Source organism: Physeter macrocephalus, unplaced genomic scaffold (assembly GCF_002837175.3).
Source record: "Physeter macrocephalus isolate SW-GA unplaced genomic scaffold, ASM283717v5 random_196, whole genome shotgun sequence".
NCBI classification, from domain to species: domain Eukaryota; kingdom Metazoa; phylum Chordata; class Mammalia; order Artiodactyla; family Physeteridae; genus Physeter; species Physeter macrocephalus.
The window spans coordinates 83352-100000 of NW_021145467.1; the positions used below are offsets into that span (position 1 = coordinate 83352).

Sequence of the window (16649 nt, forward strand, 5' to 3'; positions counted from 1 at the left end):
CAAACCCGTGTCTCCTGCATTGGCGGGAGGATTCTTAACCACTGCGCCACCAGGGAAGCCCGGCTTTTCTTTTCTTTTTTTAAAATAAATTTATTTATTTATTTTTGGCTGTGTTGGGTCTTCGTTTCTGTGCGAGGGCTTTCTCCAGTTGTGGAAAACGGGGGCCACTCTTCATCGCGGTACGCGGGCCTCTTACTGTCGCGGCCTCTCTTGTGGCGGAGCACAGGCTCCAGACGCGCAAGCGCAGTAGTTGTGGCTCACGGGCCCAGTTGCTCCGCGGCATGTGGGATCCTCCCAGACCAGGGCTCGAACCTGTATCCCCTGCCTTGGCAGGCAGATTCTCAACCACTGCGCCACCAGGGAAGCCCCAGGCTTTTCTTAATTTAGTTTCTTTTGCTATAAAACAGTCTCCCAGGGAGCAGGAACTAGATTCTTACGCCACTTTTCTGTAAGATGTGAGCAACACCGCGGGTTGGGATCTCTAGGGACACGTCTCAGGCCTCCTGGGAGTTCCCTGGGTATCCAGCAGAGAGGAGATTCCCACGCTGGACGTTTCTACTTCGTGGTTTGCCTCTGACATTGTTCAGCTCAATCTCTCTAAAGGGTTTACAGAACGCTCTAATATCCACGATGCATTCTCACTTCATCGTCCCATCAGCCCCTTTTGCAGATGGGGAGACCTGGGCCCGTGACTTGACACTGTCACTCTGTGAGGACCAGCGCCCATGGTTCCGGCTCCGGATAGCGCAGACGCCTGGCACCCCGCGCCCTCCCTGGGGGCGGAGTGAGCAGGCGCGGGGCGGGGCCTTTCAGGTCATGTGACTCCCGGCCCGGAAGCACTCGCGCCCCAGACCCCGGGGTGATCAGTTTGGGGGCTACCACCTCCAGCGAGCGCGGAGGTCGCGCTCCTGTTTCGCGCTCCCAGCATCCGCCGCCATGGCCTGGACCAAGTACCAGCTGTTCCTGGCCGGGCTCATGCTCGTCACCGGCTCCATCAACACGCTCTCGGCAAAGTGAGTCTGGGCCTGGCCGGGAGGGGAGGGGACTCCGCGCCCTCCCTTCGCGGCTCTTCTTTCCTGGCTTCACCAGCCAGCTCAGTTGCTCTGATCCGTTCATGCGGTTTATGGACCACCCAAGGGGTACGAGGCCCAGGGAAATGCGGGGCAGGGCTGTGTCCCCGGCTGGAGGATCCGAGCCCCGGCTTTGATTCGCTGTGTGCTTGATCCCAGGGAGTCACTTTCTAACTCAGCGCCTCAGTTTCCTCATCTTTAAACGGGAGGAAGTTTCTCTCCCCTGCCCCTTCCAAGCTGGCATCAGGGGCCCCGCCCTCCAGGAGCTGTGGGCCAGGGAGGGCTACAATAAACGTCATGCGGACCGAGTGACCAGTGAGCGTGGAGGGCTGCAATGACAGAGAAGGGGGTGCACCATGGGCCCCTCTTGGAGGAAGGGTTACAGCTGGGCCTCGAAGCTTCGGTAGGACTTCTACATGTGGTGGGGACATCGAGGCAGGAACAGCAAGGCCAGATCCAAGCGGATTGTAACTAGCACCAAATGCCCAGGCTGGATTTTATCCCATAATCAAAGAGGGGCTTTTGAGATGGGGAGTGACACGTTAAAAGTGATACGATGAACCTGGTGGTCAACGTGAAAAGTAGTTGGCTGCAGGGAAGACCACTCCAAGGCTGCTGCATAGCAGATAAGGGGAACTGGGAGGTGGTAGTGAGGTGGGAAGGGAAGGGTCAGGTGGGAGAGACCAGGTGCAGAGTGAAGCCGCAGGGCCTGACCCACAGGATCCAATAATCACTCCTGGGCTTCTGCCTGGGGGAACAGAAGTGGCATTAACCCAGGCAAGGTAGGCAGGGGGGCAGTTCAGCTCTGATGTAAGAGGGTGTGGTGCTCGTGGGATGGTGAGGACAGTCCTCAGGAGGTTGGGGATTGAGGGCCTGGGGCTGTCATGAGGCTAAGTGACCGGGCACAGCCTCCTCTCTGTAACAAGCAGGAAGCCCGGGGAGCAGCCCCTTCTCTTGGCGGCCCTTCGTCCCTTTCTCTGCTCCCACCTCCGGGCGGGGCCCTCCTGCCTCTCTGCCCACCATCTAAGAGCCCCAGTACCCAGAGCCTGCTCTTTCTCTGAACCAGTTCCAAGGTGCACGTGGAGGACAGTAGACAGTGACCCTCTCCCAGTCAGACCTCCCTTCCACCTGAGCCCTGCCAGGCTCCAGAGCAAAGGGGAGTCACCCCAGTCACCCTCTGGGCTGCGCTTCAGGCCCCCTGAGGGTGGTGGGGATAGTCGTATCTTATTCTTTTTTGAGGGTGTTTCTTCCCAGCATACTCCATCAGTGATGTGAGAAATGCCCCAGAAGAGAGGTCTGGGAGAGAAGTATCCTGTTCGATTCATCAGGCATGTTTAAGGTCCTTACAGTGTGTGAGGCACTGCCTAGACCTAGGGGAGGAGACAGAAGTGACCGAGAGAAGGTCCCAGGCTCTGAGATGCTTAGAATCTGCAGCAGAGGAGACAGATGTGCACACGCTTGACAATCACAGTGTCCTCCCTTCTCCACAGGAGGTGGACCTCTGGCTGAGGCCCACCTGTCTCTCTGGTTGGGCTCTGGCCGGCTGTGTCTGTGTCTTGTGCTGGGCTCCTGGGCCCTGAGGCCTCCTGAAGGGTACTCCTTTTGCTGAGCCCTTAGCTATAAAGGAAACTCAACCTGAGGGCTCCCATCTCAGGATCTGACTGCAGCAGAACAAGTCATCTGTCCATCCGTCCCACAAGCCAAGGCCTCAGTCTGGTGCTTATAGGGTGGCTGTGGTCTGCCAGGGCCGCCGTCCACAAGGAGAGCTGAGTTACCTACTGAGGTAAACTGTGCTGACTCAGCTCCTTCCATAAAAAGCTCCAGACCTGTCAGGTAAGAAGCCAGGGGCTCCTCAGCCCCAGGACACCTTGCCCTTGGAGGCTGCCTAAGAGGCCAGAAAGAGGTTCCCAGGTGGGGTCCCAACCTTTGGTCCTGTCCCCTGCCCTGTGGCCTGATGTGGGGCCTCTTAGGAGCCTCCCTACCTGTGATGGGCCCCAGTATTGGACCCTAAACAGTGTTCTAAGACCAGGCTGTGAGAAGGACGCTCTCAGAGAAAGAACATGGGAGAGCAGCTGTGTGCATCCTGATAGAGATTATTGATCTGAAATCGCACTCTGACCTGCAGTTGCTGGCAGGGACAGACAGACGAGAATGTGACCACAGCAAGTGCTAACCAGCTAATACACAGAGAGCTCCACGTGCCACATCCTGCCCTGGCCGCCTTTCATGAGTTAAGTTAATGAATTCTCATAACCACCCTATGAGGTAGATAAATTCCTTGTCCCTGGATAAGGAAACTGAGGTTCTGGAAAGAGGGGCTTGCTTACCCAAGTTCAACTCAGCTATTAAGTGGCAAAGTTTATATTTGAGCCTCAGTAGTCTGGCTCTAGAATCCATGCTCTTAACCTCCACTATGGATGAGGCTGGGGACTTCTCTGGTCATTCTTAGGGGCATTTAAAGTTGTTAGAAACGTAGAAATTATCCATTCCCATCCCCACAGTCTACAGTCAAGGTCCCAAGAAAAGTTTCGTGTGTGTGTGACTCAGCTGGTTGGTGTCTAGAACCTAGGTCTCAGGATTTTGGTCCAGTGCTGGTCTTCTACAGCTGCAGTACCCCAAACTCCCTCTTCCTTGGGTGTTTCCTCTCACATCTCCCCAGGCAAGAACAGACAAGCATGTGCCCATGGAAGTTGTAATCCTATAAGTGGCATCTCCTCTCCCTGCCATCGGAGTGCCTTCCCTCTGGGACTGGGTGACAAGCATCTGAAGCCTCCATCCCAGAGGTCACTCAGGGCTCAGGGTTAGAGTCTCTAGTAGCCTCTTGCGGTTTCTTGGCCTGTAAAATGAGCATAACGTTTCCCTCCCCAGCTTCTTGGGAGGACTGAAGACAGTGGATGAGGAAGTGGGTGTGAGCACGTGCTGCTCCTGTGCTGGGACCACAGGTCAGCTGTCCGCTGCAGGAGGTCACTGGCCACTCAGCAGGATTGGGTGTGCTGCAGGGAGCCAGCCTGGCCAGGCTGGGCCGGGCTGGGGATCACCTACCCCCAGGAGGGAAAGTCACCGATCAGGCTGGCCCTGTAGCCTCGTCCCTGGGTGTTGGCAGAAGGTCCCTCCCTTCTCCTTTCTGTGGCTGCGTTCTCCCCCTCACCAGGCTTCTGCTGATGCACTTCCTGGAGACCAAACATTTGCCCTCCTCTGGCACCGCGTAGGGCTGTCTGCCTGAACCAGTGCACATTTCGGAGCCCCGCTCTCCTGAATCCAGCTGGGGTTCTGCATGTAAAGAGCCAGGGTCAAGTAGACGCTCACTCAGGAAGGCTCGCATCCCTTCCTAAACTTCTGTAGGCTGTGAAGCCCACCCAGCCACGAAGGGGCCATGGGGGTCATTTCTCCAACAGTGAGGCCCACTGGGTCCGGGGAGCCTGCAGGAAGGTGGCAGGAGGCCTGCGATCACTGGGCCTCTTTTAGGGAAGGACTCTCACTGTCCTTCCTGCGCCAGCTCTAACTTTTGCCTTGGCAGCTGCCCCTCCCCTCACCCATAGGTTCCAAAAGTGGGCACGGGATAATTGCTGCAGAGGGGTTCAGGCCAGCTGGAGAAAGCCTTAAATCAGCAGGGCAGTGTAGCAGTGAAAAGAGCATGAGGCTTGGAAGCTATGGGATTAGATGAGTCACTGGGCCTCTCTCAGCCTCAGTTTCATCTATAAAATGGGCATGATAATCCCTGCCCCACCTTCTTCCCAGACTCCTTGTAAGATCTACTGAGGAGAGTTATCTAATACTTAAGGGGGGGGGGGTGCTGTCATCATTTATCACCACGTGAGCCAGGGCCACCTGCTATGACACCCCAGAGAGTGGAGAAGCCCTGGGGCCCTTCTGAAGATCCCAAGCCAGAGAAAGAAGCTGACTCACTGGGCTTAACAGGCCCAGGATGAGAGCGGAAATGGCACAGATTCTGAATATGGATACACAGCAAATCGGTCCGAGACAGCCACATCAACCACTTCCTCAGCTTCTGACCGCCACCCCTGGTCCCACACAGACGCGTACACCTCTCAGAACGCTGAGCTTTGAGTTTACTGAGCAAGGCCACGCCAGAGTGACTCACCCCTAGTAAAGGTAGCCCACCCGGAGCCCTCCAAGGCCCAGGAAACTCTAAAGGAAGCCCGCCTCTGAACCGGGTCTGGCCTTGGGCTCTTGTTCTGTGCTACCTGGGGTCCTTCTGTGACTGCACAGTGAGCCAGACCTTTCCCAGGGCCAAGATGAGAAGCCTGACTCTGTCCCAAAGTGACTGCAGGCCTGAACTCCTGCCGGACCCCAAGAGTCTGGGCGGGGCAGGGCAGCCTGCCCTGACACCCAAACCCTTGTGGTGGAAACCTGCCCCAGGCACTCAGATACAAAAAGATTCCATTTCCCCTGCTGGCAACCTGCCAGCCCCAGCCTGTTCAGGCAGACCCACCCCTTGGAGAAAGCAGACAGTGCAGGGGGGAGGGGAGGAGGCTTAGCACCAGCCCTACAGCCTGCTCCCTGTGCAGTGCCCCTCCCTGGGGAAGGGCAGGCCCAGCTGGTCCCACCAGCAGGGGACACCTCAGACCGGGTGGCAACTTAGCAGTCGTGGATACATTGCCTTTGGACTGTAGTACCTGCCTATTTGTCTAGCGGTGTCTGGAAGTCCCACTCATTCAACCAAAAAAAAAAAAAAAAAAATGTTTGAACTTCTGCATTAATAATGTGCCAGGAGCAGGGGATTGAAAGCTGTGGAAGTTGCTGGATGCTGAGCTCACAGCCTCTCAAGTGACAAGGACTATGGAACCAGAAAGTGATGCAGATATGAGTTGTCGTGGCTGTAAGGTGCACAGGCAGTAGCCCAGGGGGAGTTCCAGGAGGTGGCCCCACTGCTAGATCGGGGGTCTTGAGCCTGCCAGTCTGTGCTCTGGATGTGGCCCCAGGATGGGGAAGGGCCTTCCATACCAGCCCTTGCCCTAGGCTTCTGGTTGACCATGAACTTGGCAGGACCTCCCTTGTCCCTCCTGGAGGAGCCCTGGGAACTATCTCTCTGACCTGCTCGCTCGCTCCAGGGCAGTTGTTTCTGTGCCCGTGGTAAAGCTTGACCTCTTTGCTCTCCTTCGCTTCTCTCTTTTGCTCAGCTGCCTCACCCAGGCCCTCCCAGAGGGCTCTGTCTGTGAAAGTGAGTCTGGCTGGAGAGCAGGCCAGGCTGGGTGAGCCATACAGGTGGTGTGTGTCCCACACCCACATCCCATGCCCTGTCCTGTCCTGCCGTGCCTGGGGATCCCAGAGTCACAGTCTACAGCAGATGGGGTAGAAATGAGACCCCAGAGAACAGGTGGTTTCTGTCCTTGATGGGGATTTTCTTTGCCCCTTTGGTACTGGGTCTGGTTCCAGCCGGATCCCCTGACCCAGATTTCCTCTGCCTTCCCAACCGGGCATATCAGAACTTCTAGCTGCCCATCAGCTCTCCTTTGACCTCCCCCATTCCCAAGCACCAGAAGCCCTCCTGCCTTCCCTCCTCACATCTGTGGGAGTGGGTGGGGTCTCCTACCTTGAGATAAGTTTGCCATAGTCCTGTTTTGTTCACTTGCCCAGGGATGTGTTCAGATCTCTTTGTAGACGTGATCTCTGCCTCCAGGTCTGTGCTACCAGCAGCGCCCAGCCCGCCCTTCCCACCGCCTGCCCACCTGCCCCGGGCTGTGGGAAAGGCTCCCTGTCTCCCTCCTCAGACTCAGGCACAGAGAAGCCCCGCCTGCACAGGATCTTTGTCAAACCCAGACCTGCACCGCTTGGCGTGACCAGCGGCCCCTGCTTGGGGCACAGGAAGCAGAGGCTTCCCTGCGCTCTGGGAGCTGAGGCTTGTGCACAGAGGAGCCAGCAGATGGGGTGGGGACCACCATGTAGCTGCTCTTGACAAACATTATAAAGAAAGACGTTTAAGAAGAAGGCCTGAGTCTTACACTTTAGGGACCGCCACTGCCTACGAGTGGGGTCGCTGCAGCGGGGGCAGGTCAGCGGCCCACCGCAAGCGGCCCTGGGTCTGCATTGACTTGAGTCAGCAGTGTGATGTGGCGCATGCAGTCCAAGCCAGGTCAACTAACCAGGATGTCCAACACGTGGGAGGGGCCGCCCTGTTGCCCGACTCAGTCTGGGCCAGATCACATGCCCCTGGCTCTGGGCCTGGGCCCACCAGAGTGCTTCCAGAAGTCAGCAGCCAGGGGAGTGAAAGGTTAGCAAGGGCTGGGGCTGCTTAACCAGGAGAAGATTCAGAAGGTGGGCAAGTCTCCACATATATGAAGGGCTTTCAAATGAAAGAGAGATTCGATTCCCAGGGACATAACTAAGGCCAGCGAAAGTGAAATTCAGAGGCAGAAGTTTTAGTGACAGATGTTGGGCAGTGCAAAATGGTTGGCGGTAGCTGCCCAGAGCGCTGTGCCGTGACGGACTCTGGGCTCGGTGGGGAGCGTGCCATAATCAGTGAGGCCCATCTGCCGGGGTGCTGGCTGGCACCCACTCCACCACAAGTGCCATGTACTTGCCACCTGCTTCCGAGCCAGTGCTCGAGAAAACCCTCCAGACCCTTCAGGTTATGTGAAGGTGACCGGGTGGTCTGTGTCAGGTGGCCATTTCCCAGGGCCCACGTGACCTTGTAGACCAGGGACTCTTGATATGGGTCCCTTTGATAGTCTGGTGAAGCCTAGAGTAGTGTTTTAAAACGTGCAAATAAAAGACCAAGGATTACAGAAAAAGCTAATTGTATTGAAATAAAGTTATCAAGACATTAAACAAGCCAGTTTGTGATATAGTAATGTACATGTGTGCGTGCACTTCTTAACACATGAAATAGTAAGCAGTGGGTCTAATTACTGGTAACTTTGGAGCAGTGATGAGTGTAAATAATACTTCACAATATCTGCAGTGACTCGAATGTGATGAGAAGAGCTGTGATTTCCGTGTGTGACGAAGTCGCAGGTACTGCAATACTACACTCATAAATGGAGGAAATGCTAAATTTCTGTTAGAGGCTCATGAAATTTCAGCTAAAGGGTCCCAGGCCCCGACATTCTGTCTGCCATCCAGGGGAAGACTCCTTGCCGTGGAGACTGGTCCCTTCGAGAGGGAGCCCCGCTCTGGGCCGAGTCCGCTAAGTCTGGTCTCTTGGCTTCAGGAGGTGTGAGCTCTCTGCAGGCCCCAGGACCGGGTGGGAGAGCCCGCTGCCACACTGCAGGGTTTGACCTTCTCTCTGTCTGCTGCAGGTGGGCGGACAACTTCGTGGCCCCAGGCTGCGGAGGGAGCCAGCAGCACAGCTTCCAGCATCCTTTCCTCCAGGTATCTGTGCCTGTCCTCGCCCATCTCCGTCTCACAGGCCTCAGGTCAGGGGCCCCCACGAGGCCACCCTGTTTCCTGGCCTGGGTTGGGGGCGTCCTCCCTTGCTCTCAGGAGAGCCAGTTGCTTCGCTCTCTCCCTCCCAGAACAGAGGCCAGGGTGTGAGGTGCCCCTGGAAGGGTGCAGAAGGCACAGTCCCCTGTAGGAAGCCTGCACGAGTCCTGGTGAGCGGTCATGCCCTGGACTCCTTGAGGCCAGCCCTCACCGTGGCCAAGTCAGGAGACATTTGGAAAAATCCAGCCCTGTCATAAAACCTGCTCCCCAACCACGGGGAGCCCAGACCCCACTGGGGCAGGGCAGACACCATCAGTGGAAGGTACCTTATTGCTAGACTGGGAAGCAGGAGACTTAAAGTTTAGTCCAGCTCTGCCAGCAACTTGCTTTGTGACCTTATATAAGTTCTCAAGCCTCTCGGGGCCTCAGTTTCTCCATCTGGAACATGACCAGGGATTGGTCTAGATTGGTGGGTTTTCAGATCAGGCTCTACACAGCCTTAGGGTTTCCGTCGAGGTGTTTGAAGAGCTTAGGGGTAGACCTAGGAGGCAGGCTCTGGCCTCCCACACAGAGCAGTTCTGCTTTTGTGTTTTACATGTTGGGGTTATAGGTAAACTCTTGTGTGAAGAAAGGTTATGTTTACAAAATTTTGTTACAGAGAACTCCCTGGCAGTCCAGTGGTTAGAACTCCGTGCTTTCACTGCCGAGGGCACAGGTTTGATCCCTGGTTGGGGAACTAAGATCCAACAAGCCGTGCAGCATGGCCAAAAAAAAAAAAAAAAAAAAACAACTCTTGTTCTAGGTGGTCTTCCTTCCAGCTCTGAAGTCCTGGTTCTGTCCCTACAGGCAGTGGGCATGTTCCTGGGGGAGTTCTCCTGCCTGGCTGCCTTCTACCTACTCCGGTGCAGAGCTGCAGGGCACCCAGACACCAGCGTGGATCCCCAGCAGCCCTTCAACCCCCTTCTTTTCCTGCCCCCAGCCCTCTGCGACATGACCGGGACCAGCATCATGTATGTGGGTGAGTACCCAAGCCAGGCTGCCAAGGGCTCAGTGAAGCCTGTGGCCCAAGGGGGCTGCTGGGAAAGAGCCACCCCCAGCTCATCTTCAGCTTCCCCCACCCCTCTCCCACCGACCTTTACACACATGCCCCCAACCAAGGTTTACTGAGTACTTACCACGTGCCAGCCCTGTCAGCCCTGAGGACACCTCAGTGAACAGACAAGCTGGGCCCTTAGGAGCTAACGTCATGTTGTCTCTCCTCTCCTAGCCCTGAACATGACCAGTGCTTCCAGCTTCCAGATGCTGCGGGGAGCAGTGATCATATTCACAGGCCTGTTTTCGGTGACCTTCCTGGGACGGAGGCTGGCACTGAGCCAGTGGCTGGGTATCCTCGCGACCATCGCAGGGCTGGTGGTCGTGGGCCTGGCTGACCTCCTGAGCAAGCACGACAGTCAGCACAAGCTCAGCGAAGTGATCACAGGTGTGGCCGGGGTGGGCATCCCGGGGCGGCCCAGCACAGAGTCCCTCGACAAAGCGTTGCACAAGCTCTGCTGTCCGCCAGGCCCTGGGGGAGGGCACGTGGGACACCAGCTGATGTGGACACGCCCCTGCTCTCGAGGTGATAGGAAGAGTGTAGGAAAGACCAGCAAGGGACAAGCGGCGTGAGGGAGGGGTGGGTAAGGAGCGGGGCGGTCCGAGGAAGGAGAGGGCTAGTTCTGCGATTTACTTACAGCCACACAGACCGCAGGATCCAGAAGAGGAAAGGAATGAATGTTGACTGAGCACTTGCCGAGCGCGCGACCAGTGCTTCGCACTGTGCTCGTCATCTCTGCCATCCTCCTAGTCCCGGCAAGGAAGCACTGCAGCCCATTTTACAGTGAAGTGGCCACCCTGCTCACGCATGGCAGGATTAAGCCAGAAATGTCCATCTCAGAGCCTGTTGCTTCTCAAAAGACCTGCTTACCCCAGTTGTGCAGCCCTCAGGCCCAGGCAGACCCCTGCACCTTCTGGAGCCTTAGCCCAGAGGGGCTGACCGTGCCTTCCCTGGTGGCCTGCCTCACCCCTCAGGGGCCAGGAGGTCAGGCGCGGGGGCTGTCGCGGCCTGACCTCGTGGACTGTACGGTGCCCTGCGGAGTCAGGAGCTGCAGGGGCTCTTAGGTTTCCGTGGGCTGAGATGTCTGCCTCAGCCTGGCCTCACCCTGGGCCCCTCCTTTCCCACAGGGGACTTGCTGATCATCATGGCCCAGATCATCGTCTCCATCCAGATGGTGCTGGAGGAGAAGTTTGTCTACAAGCACAACGTGCACCCACTGCGGGCAGTCGGCACTGAGGGTGCGTGTGAACACAGGCTGGCAGGAGGGCGCCGGGTGGAGCGCGCCCTGCGGGGCGGCACATGGAGGGAATGCGGTGAGAGCGCCTGGCGAGGTGCCGGAGGCCTCTGGGAAGGGCGAGCCTCCTGCCCTCCTTCCTCGCTCCCTTCACCATGTTCGTGTTGACAAATACCCTGACAGCTGCCGTGCACCCGGCCAGGAGCTAAGGGAGGACAGGGACGAAGATGAATGAGACGCAAGCCCCGCTCTAGAGGAACCGACCTCAAGAAAGAAGGGAGAAGAAAGACAGCAAGAAAGGAGCAGGCAGTGCGTTTTAGCTCGGACTGCTTTTACTCAAGTGACGCTTCACTTGCCAAGCATATCTGAGTGTCATGGCCCAGGGAAGGTGGCATTTGCGCTACAGATTTCAGCAAGCAAGAATGGACAGGAGGGAACTCCAGGCAGAGTGGAGACATGGGGAGCTGGATGTGAGTTTGGAAACCAGTGAGGAATAGTTTGGAGGAGGTACAGGTTTGATGTAGGGGAAACGATCAGGAATTGAATATGTCAGGGTCATATCCTGGAGAACCTTGGCACATCAGGCAAGTGGATTTAGACTTTAAATGACAGGCAGGGAAGAGCCACCATAGGTTTCTGAGCAGGGAAGGAAGCCAAAATGATGCTTTAAAATTATGGAACTAGCAGGGCGGATTAGAGCGGTGCTACCGAAGTGTGACCTACGGGCTTGTCAGGGAGCTGTTGGTGCCTGGTCCACCGTGAGCTGAGGGCTTACGGCAGAACGCTGACCACCTAAAGCAGCTATGTCATCAGGCATACTGATTGCTTCCACTCCCTGTTTTTTCCTAGCGAGACTTTCTGAGTGAAGCAGTGCCTTGATGTACATTCTGGCCCAGCTCCTTGTCACACACCAACAGCGCTGAGTTAGAGAGCTCTGTTTTTCCACACCTGTGAGAGCAGTGTCGTGCTTGCAGCCAGCAATCCTTTTGTCAGTGAACAGAACTGAGTTTAGAAAGTGTCAGAGAGCATCGTACACTGTAAGGGTAGCTGTCGTTTTGTGAAAGTATGTGTACATGTCTGTGCCCTGGTCACAATATACAATGTTTATCCTATTCTTGGTGCGGTCAGAAAACGCAGGTTAAAGTGGAGAAGGGGCCGTCAGAGCCCATTCAGTAGGCCGTTGTAGTCCCTAACGAGCAGAACGGCTCCAGGAGCTGGAAGGGAGGAGCTGGTGCGAGGGTGACTCGGAGTGGGGGCTGGGAGGTCAGCGGAGCCCGGCTGGTGGGCCAGGGCACGCTGTCGGGGCTGGGGGCCCAGCGGAGAGCGTGACGTGCTCCCTCCATTCCCGCAGGCCTCTTTGGCTTCGTGATCCTCTCCCTGCTGCTGGTGCCCATGTACTACATCCCTGCCGGTTCCTTCAGCGGAAACCCTCGCGGGATGCTGGAGGACGCGCTGGACGCCTTCTGCCAGGTGGGCCGACAGCCGCTCATCGCGCTGGCGCTGCTGGGCAACATCAGCAGCATCGCCTTCTTCAACTTTGCAGGCATCAGCGTCACCAAGGAACTGAGCGCCACCACCCGAATGGTGCTGGACAGCCTGCGTACCATTGTCATCTGGGCACTGAGCCTGACGCTGGGCTGGGAGGCCTTCCACCCGCTGCAGATCCTTGGCTTCCTCATCCTCCTGACGGGCACAGCCCTCTACAACGGGCTGCACCGCCTGCTCCTGAGCCGCCTGTCCAGGGGCCGGCCCCCGGCAGAGGAGGGCGAGCATGAGAGACTGCTGGGGGGCCCTCGGACTGCCATTAACGATGCCAGCTGAGCCGCCTGCTCTACGGCCACCTGGACGCTCCTTGTTCCCCCTGAGACTGAGGCAACGTGGGCTGGTGAACCTCAAGTGCCCTGCCCCCGAGGCCTCGCCCTGCCCCCTCCCCACAGACCCCCCCCGCCCAGGGCAGCTGCTGCCACAGAAGATGACACAACACCCAGGTCCTCCTTTGTCACCACCCCATTCAGGCCTGAGTGCAGTGCCCGATCCCCAGCAGGCTTCCCCAGCCCCTCCTGCAACACTAGAGCTAAATCATGGAGTAGAATTGCAGGAACCAACAGCCCTAGGGTTTCCTCCTTTATCGTAAGCTAAATGTGGTTCTCCCAAGAAGAGAGGTCACTGAGGAAATTCTAATAGAACTAAGCACCACAGTTTCTAAAACTTGTAAGATACTCCCTGACCGTGTCTGGGAACCGAGGTTTCAGCCAGGGCCTTGCCGCAAACTCAGTGTGTGCTCCCCAGCCCTGTACCTGGTCGCTCTGGGCCTTGGCGTCCTGCTCTGCAGAAGGTGTCCACGGTGTGGCTTCCGTGCCTTGCGGCCCACCTGGGCCCATTCTGCAGGCCTGTGGTTTTGACCAACCTGGCGAAGGAGTGACAGCCTGTTTATTGAAGATGCCCCCTGCCCACGGCCCTCCTCCCCACGCCTGCTCTGGCATCCTTGCTCACAGCTTGAAGTCCTCCCCACCTGGGAGAAGTTACGGGGGGATCTCCAGGCAGCCCTTGATAATAGCTTTTATGAACTCTTCACCTTCCATTTTAAAGATGAGGAAACTTGAGTCCCAGAGTTATAAGTTGTTTGGCAAAAGGGCTCTCCTGCCACGGGCTCTGGCTGTGCAGCCACACGACCAGGCAGTCGGCTGGGTTGTGGAGCACGTCTGGGGTTCTGCCTCACCCCAGCAACCCGGCAGACACCATGGAGAACCCTCCAGGGTGATGGGTTTACCGGGAGTCTACCGTTGAGAGTGATGCTGGTATCAAAGGCGTTATGTTAAGTGCTTAGCTTTCATTCTCTTGCATAACTGTGCACAGGTGGATGCAGGTGAGAAAAGTGTGGCCCAGAGAAGGTCAAGTGACTTCCTCCTGGAGCCGGTATTTCAAGCTGGGTTTGCCTGATTCCAAACCTGTGGGCCCACTTACCGTAAGAGTCTCTGAGATCTTTGGGGGTACTTCCTGTGGCTGGGAGAGAGGCATCCTGTGCTGTTATCCTCCCAGTAACCCCACCCTGAAGAGAGGGGACTGGCAGCAGGGACCCCAGGGAGCTGAGCGGCCCTTCATTCCAGGAGTCCTCTCTCTGTGGCAGATCACTTTCCCGGGCAGCTCAATCGTGAAACAAATACCGAATGCCTTCCTTAAAGTAGATCCTGGGAGAAGGGATCTCTGACAAGCAAAGCCCTCGGGCTGTGGGAATCCAGCAGGTTCTTACCTTCGGGAGAGAAAGGCCTCTCCATCCCACCAGCTCCGAGTCTCGGGGGGGCCCTGAGCTCCTCTGGGCCGCGGTGTGTGTCACAGGAAGAAGGAAATGGAGATCGAGGGTGGTGGGTGCTATAGCTCCTTTGTCCAAAAAACCGGGGCCTTACAGTGTTGTTTCAGGCTTTTTATTTTTAAAAAGCAGAGGGGAGTTGGCAGTGTGGACTTTTTTCTTTAATGAGAGGGAAGGAGCACAAGGGTTAGGACATTCCTGGAGGTAACGTCTAGAACGTTGGATGGAAAAGCTGTAAAGTACCAAAGCACAGAAATCACGTGTGGATTTTAGCATGGAAGGGTTGGGGGCATTATAATGGGACTTCAGTGGTGAGAGGTGGCAGAGGATGGGGAGGGGACTTATGGTCAGGCCTGCCACCCGCTCAGGCAACTCGCTTTATCTTCTGGAGCTTTGGGTCTTCACATCTCTAAAATGGGGAAGCCTGCATCTCACAGGATGGCTGTGAATATTACCTAAGATATAAATGGAAGGTGGCTGTAAATGCCAACGTACAGTGGAGCGTCCTGTAAGGCGGCACTGCCCACCGGGGTGGTCTGTCAGGCACTGAAGTCCCAGCAGAGCCATGGTGGGGGGCGTCGGTTTTGCTCGGAGGGGGAGAAATGTTTTGTGAAAACATACCGTTGTGGAGTGGAGTGTAAACTTCGCATCTTTTATAAGATAAAACAGGATGCCTCATAAAATTTTTATGTTGACCCTAAGTACCCTTCCAGACCCTGGAGGTGTGTCCTCTCTATCCTAGTGTCTGGGGTGCTTCAGAGGATGAGTTTGAGAGGCCGTGCTGTGTCATGCTGGTAATGGGGGCGGAGGGGGAAAGAATCTCCACTCTCCTGCTGAGTCTAGAGGGTTGTGAGGAATGTCTGTAGCTGTGGCCTACTGCTCTGAGTGGAATAATGGGGCCCTGGACCCCAAATTAGAATTGACTGATAACAGACTTCTGTAAACATCAGTTCAAATACAGTGTAATTCAGACCATCTGCACTGTAGTGAACTAACCAGTCCCTGCCCCATTCATAGTGGTCCTGGGGGACCCTGGGGCTGGGGTGTCCTCCAGGACTGCCATCCAGGTCCTGGAGTAGCCCTCAGGCTTGCTGCCCACAAGAGGTTTAGGACCGTGCCAGGTGGTTCCATTCGCCTTCGCTCTGTCCAAAGGTCTCTGTACTTCAACAAGCAAAAAGCACTCAGAGATCAGAGGACGGTAGGAGGATTGGAGCAAACAGCCATGTGGTTTAGGGGGAGCCAGAGATATGTGTCCTCAGCTCCGTCTCTCCCTTCACTGGGTGGCTTTGGACAAGTGATGTTACCTCTCACCATGATCAAGTGGGATTTATTCCAGAGATGCAAGGATGTTTCCACATCTGCAAATCAGTCAGTGTGATACACCACATTAACAAAATAAAGGATAAAAATCATATGATCATCTCAGATGCATAAAAAGCATTTGACAAAATTCAGCATCCATTTATGATAAAAACTCTCAACAAAGTGGGTATAGAGGGAATGTATCTCAACATAATAAAGGCCATATATTACAGGCCCACAGCTAACATCACACTGAATGATGAAAAAAGCTGAAAGCTTTAAGATTGGGCATGAGACAGTTTTTCCCACTCTTGACACTTTTATTCAACATAGTATTGAAAGCCCTAGATAAAGCAATTAGGCAAGAGAAAGAAAGGAAAGGATCCAAGTTGGAAAGGAGGAAGAAAAACTGTCACTATTTGCAAATGACATATTATATATAGAAAACCTTAAAGACACCATCAAAAAACTGTTAGAACTAAAAAATTCAGTAAAGTTGCAGGATACAAAATCAATACACAAAGATCTGTTACATTTATATACACTAACAAACTATCAGAAAGAGAAATTAAGAAAACAATCCCATTTACAATTGCATCAAAAAGATAAAATACCCAGGAATAAATTTAACCAAGGAGGCAAAAGACCTGTATACTGAAAACTACAAGACATTAATGAAAGAAACTGAAGACACAAATAAATGGAAAGATATTCCACGTTCATGGATTGGAAGAATTAATACTGTTTAAATGTTCATACCATCCAAAGCAATCTACAGATTCAATGCCTATCAGATTCAATTCTACAAAACTCCAATGGCATTCTTCACAGAAATAGAACAAAAAATCCAAAATTTGTAAGGAACCACAAAAGACCCCAAATAGCCAATGCAATCTTGAGAGAGAAGAACAAAACTGAAGGCATCACATTTCCTGATTTCAAACTAGACTACAAAGCTATAATAATTAAAACAGTATGGTATTGGCCTAAAAACAGACACATAGATTAATGGAACAGAATAGAGAGCCCAGAAATAAACCTGCACATACATGGTCAATTAATTTATGACAAAGGAGCCAAGACTATACAATGGGGAAAAGAACCATCTCTTTAGTAAATGGTGTTGGGAAAACTGGACCACTGTCTTACACTATACACAAAAATTAACTCAAAATGGATTAAAGACTTGACCATAAGGCCTGAAAGCATATAACTGCTAGAGGAAAACAAGTTCCTTGACATAGGTCTTGACAATGGTTT

At 54.7% G+C, this 16649-nt stretch overlaps 1 protein-coding gene across 2 annotated transcripts; it reads left to right on the forward strand.

Moving 5' to 3' along the window:
* The first annotated feature begins 833 nt into the window (after positions 1-833).
* Positions 834-15887, forward strand: SLC35F6 (solute carrier family 35 member F6). Of its 2 annotated transcripts, XM_007108416.4 has the most exons (6): positions 834-1013; positions 8330-8402; positions 9300-9471; positions 9721-9933; positions 10674-10784; positions 12132-15884. In XM_007108416.4, exons 1-6 carry the CDS (start codon positions 937-939, stop codon positions 12599-12601), a joined length of 1116 nt encoding a protein of 371 aa, XP_007108478.1. In that variant the 5' UTR covers positions 834-936; the 3' UTR covers positions 12602-15884. The 2 variants fall into 2 exon arrangements, with proteins under 2 accessions (XP_007108478.1, XP_028340314.1); XM_028484513.2 differs by lacking the exon at positions 8330-8402 and having other exon boundaries at positions 933-1013; positions 12132-15887.
* Positions 15888-16649: the final 762 nt, after the last annotated feature.

Bases quoted from the DNA above. Each gene is read 5' to 3' on its own strand.
- SLC35F6 (XM_007108416.4), top strand. From the start codon at position 937: ATGGCCTGGACCAAGTACCAGCTGTTCCTGGCCGGGCTCATGCTCGTC. The intron at 1,014-8,329 runs GTGAGTCTGGGC...TGTCTGCTGCAG, and splicing joins ATCAACACGCTCTCGGCAAA to GTGGGCGGACAACTTCGTGG. The intron at 9,472-9,720 runs GTGAGTACCCAA...CTCCTCTCCTAG, and splicing joins GACCAGCATCATGTATGTGG to CCCTGAACATGACCAGTGCT.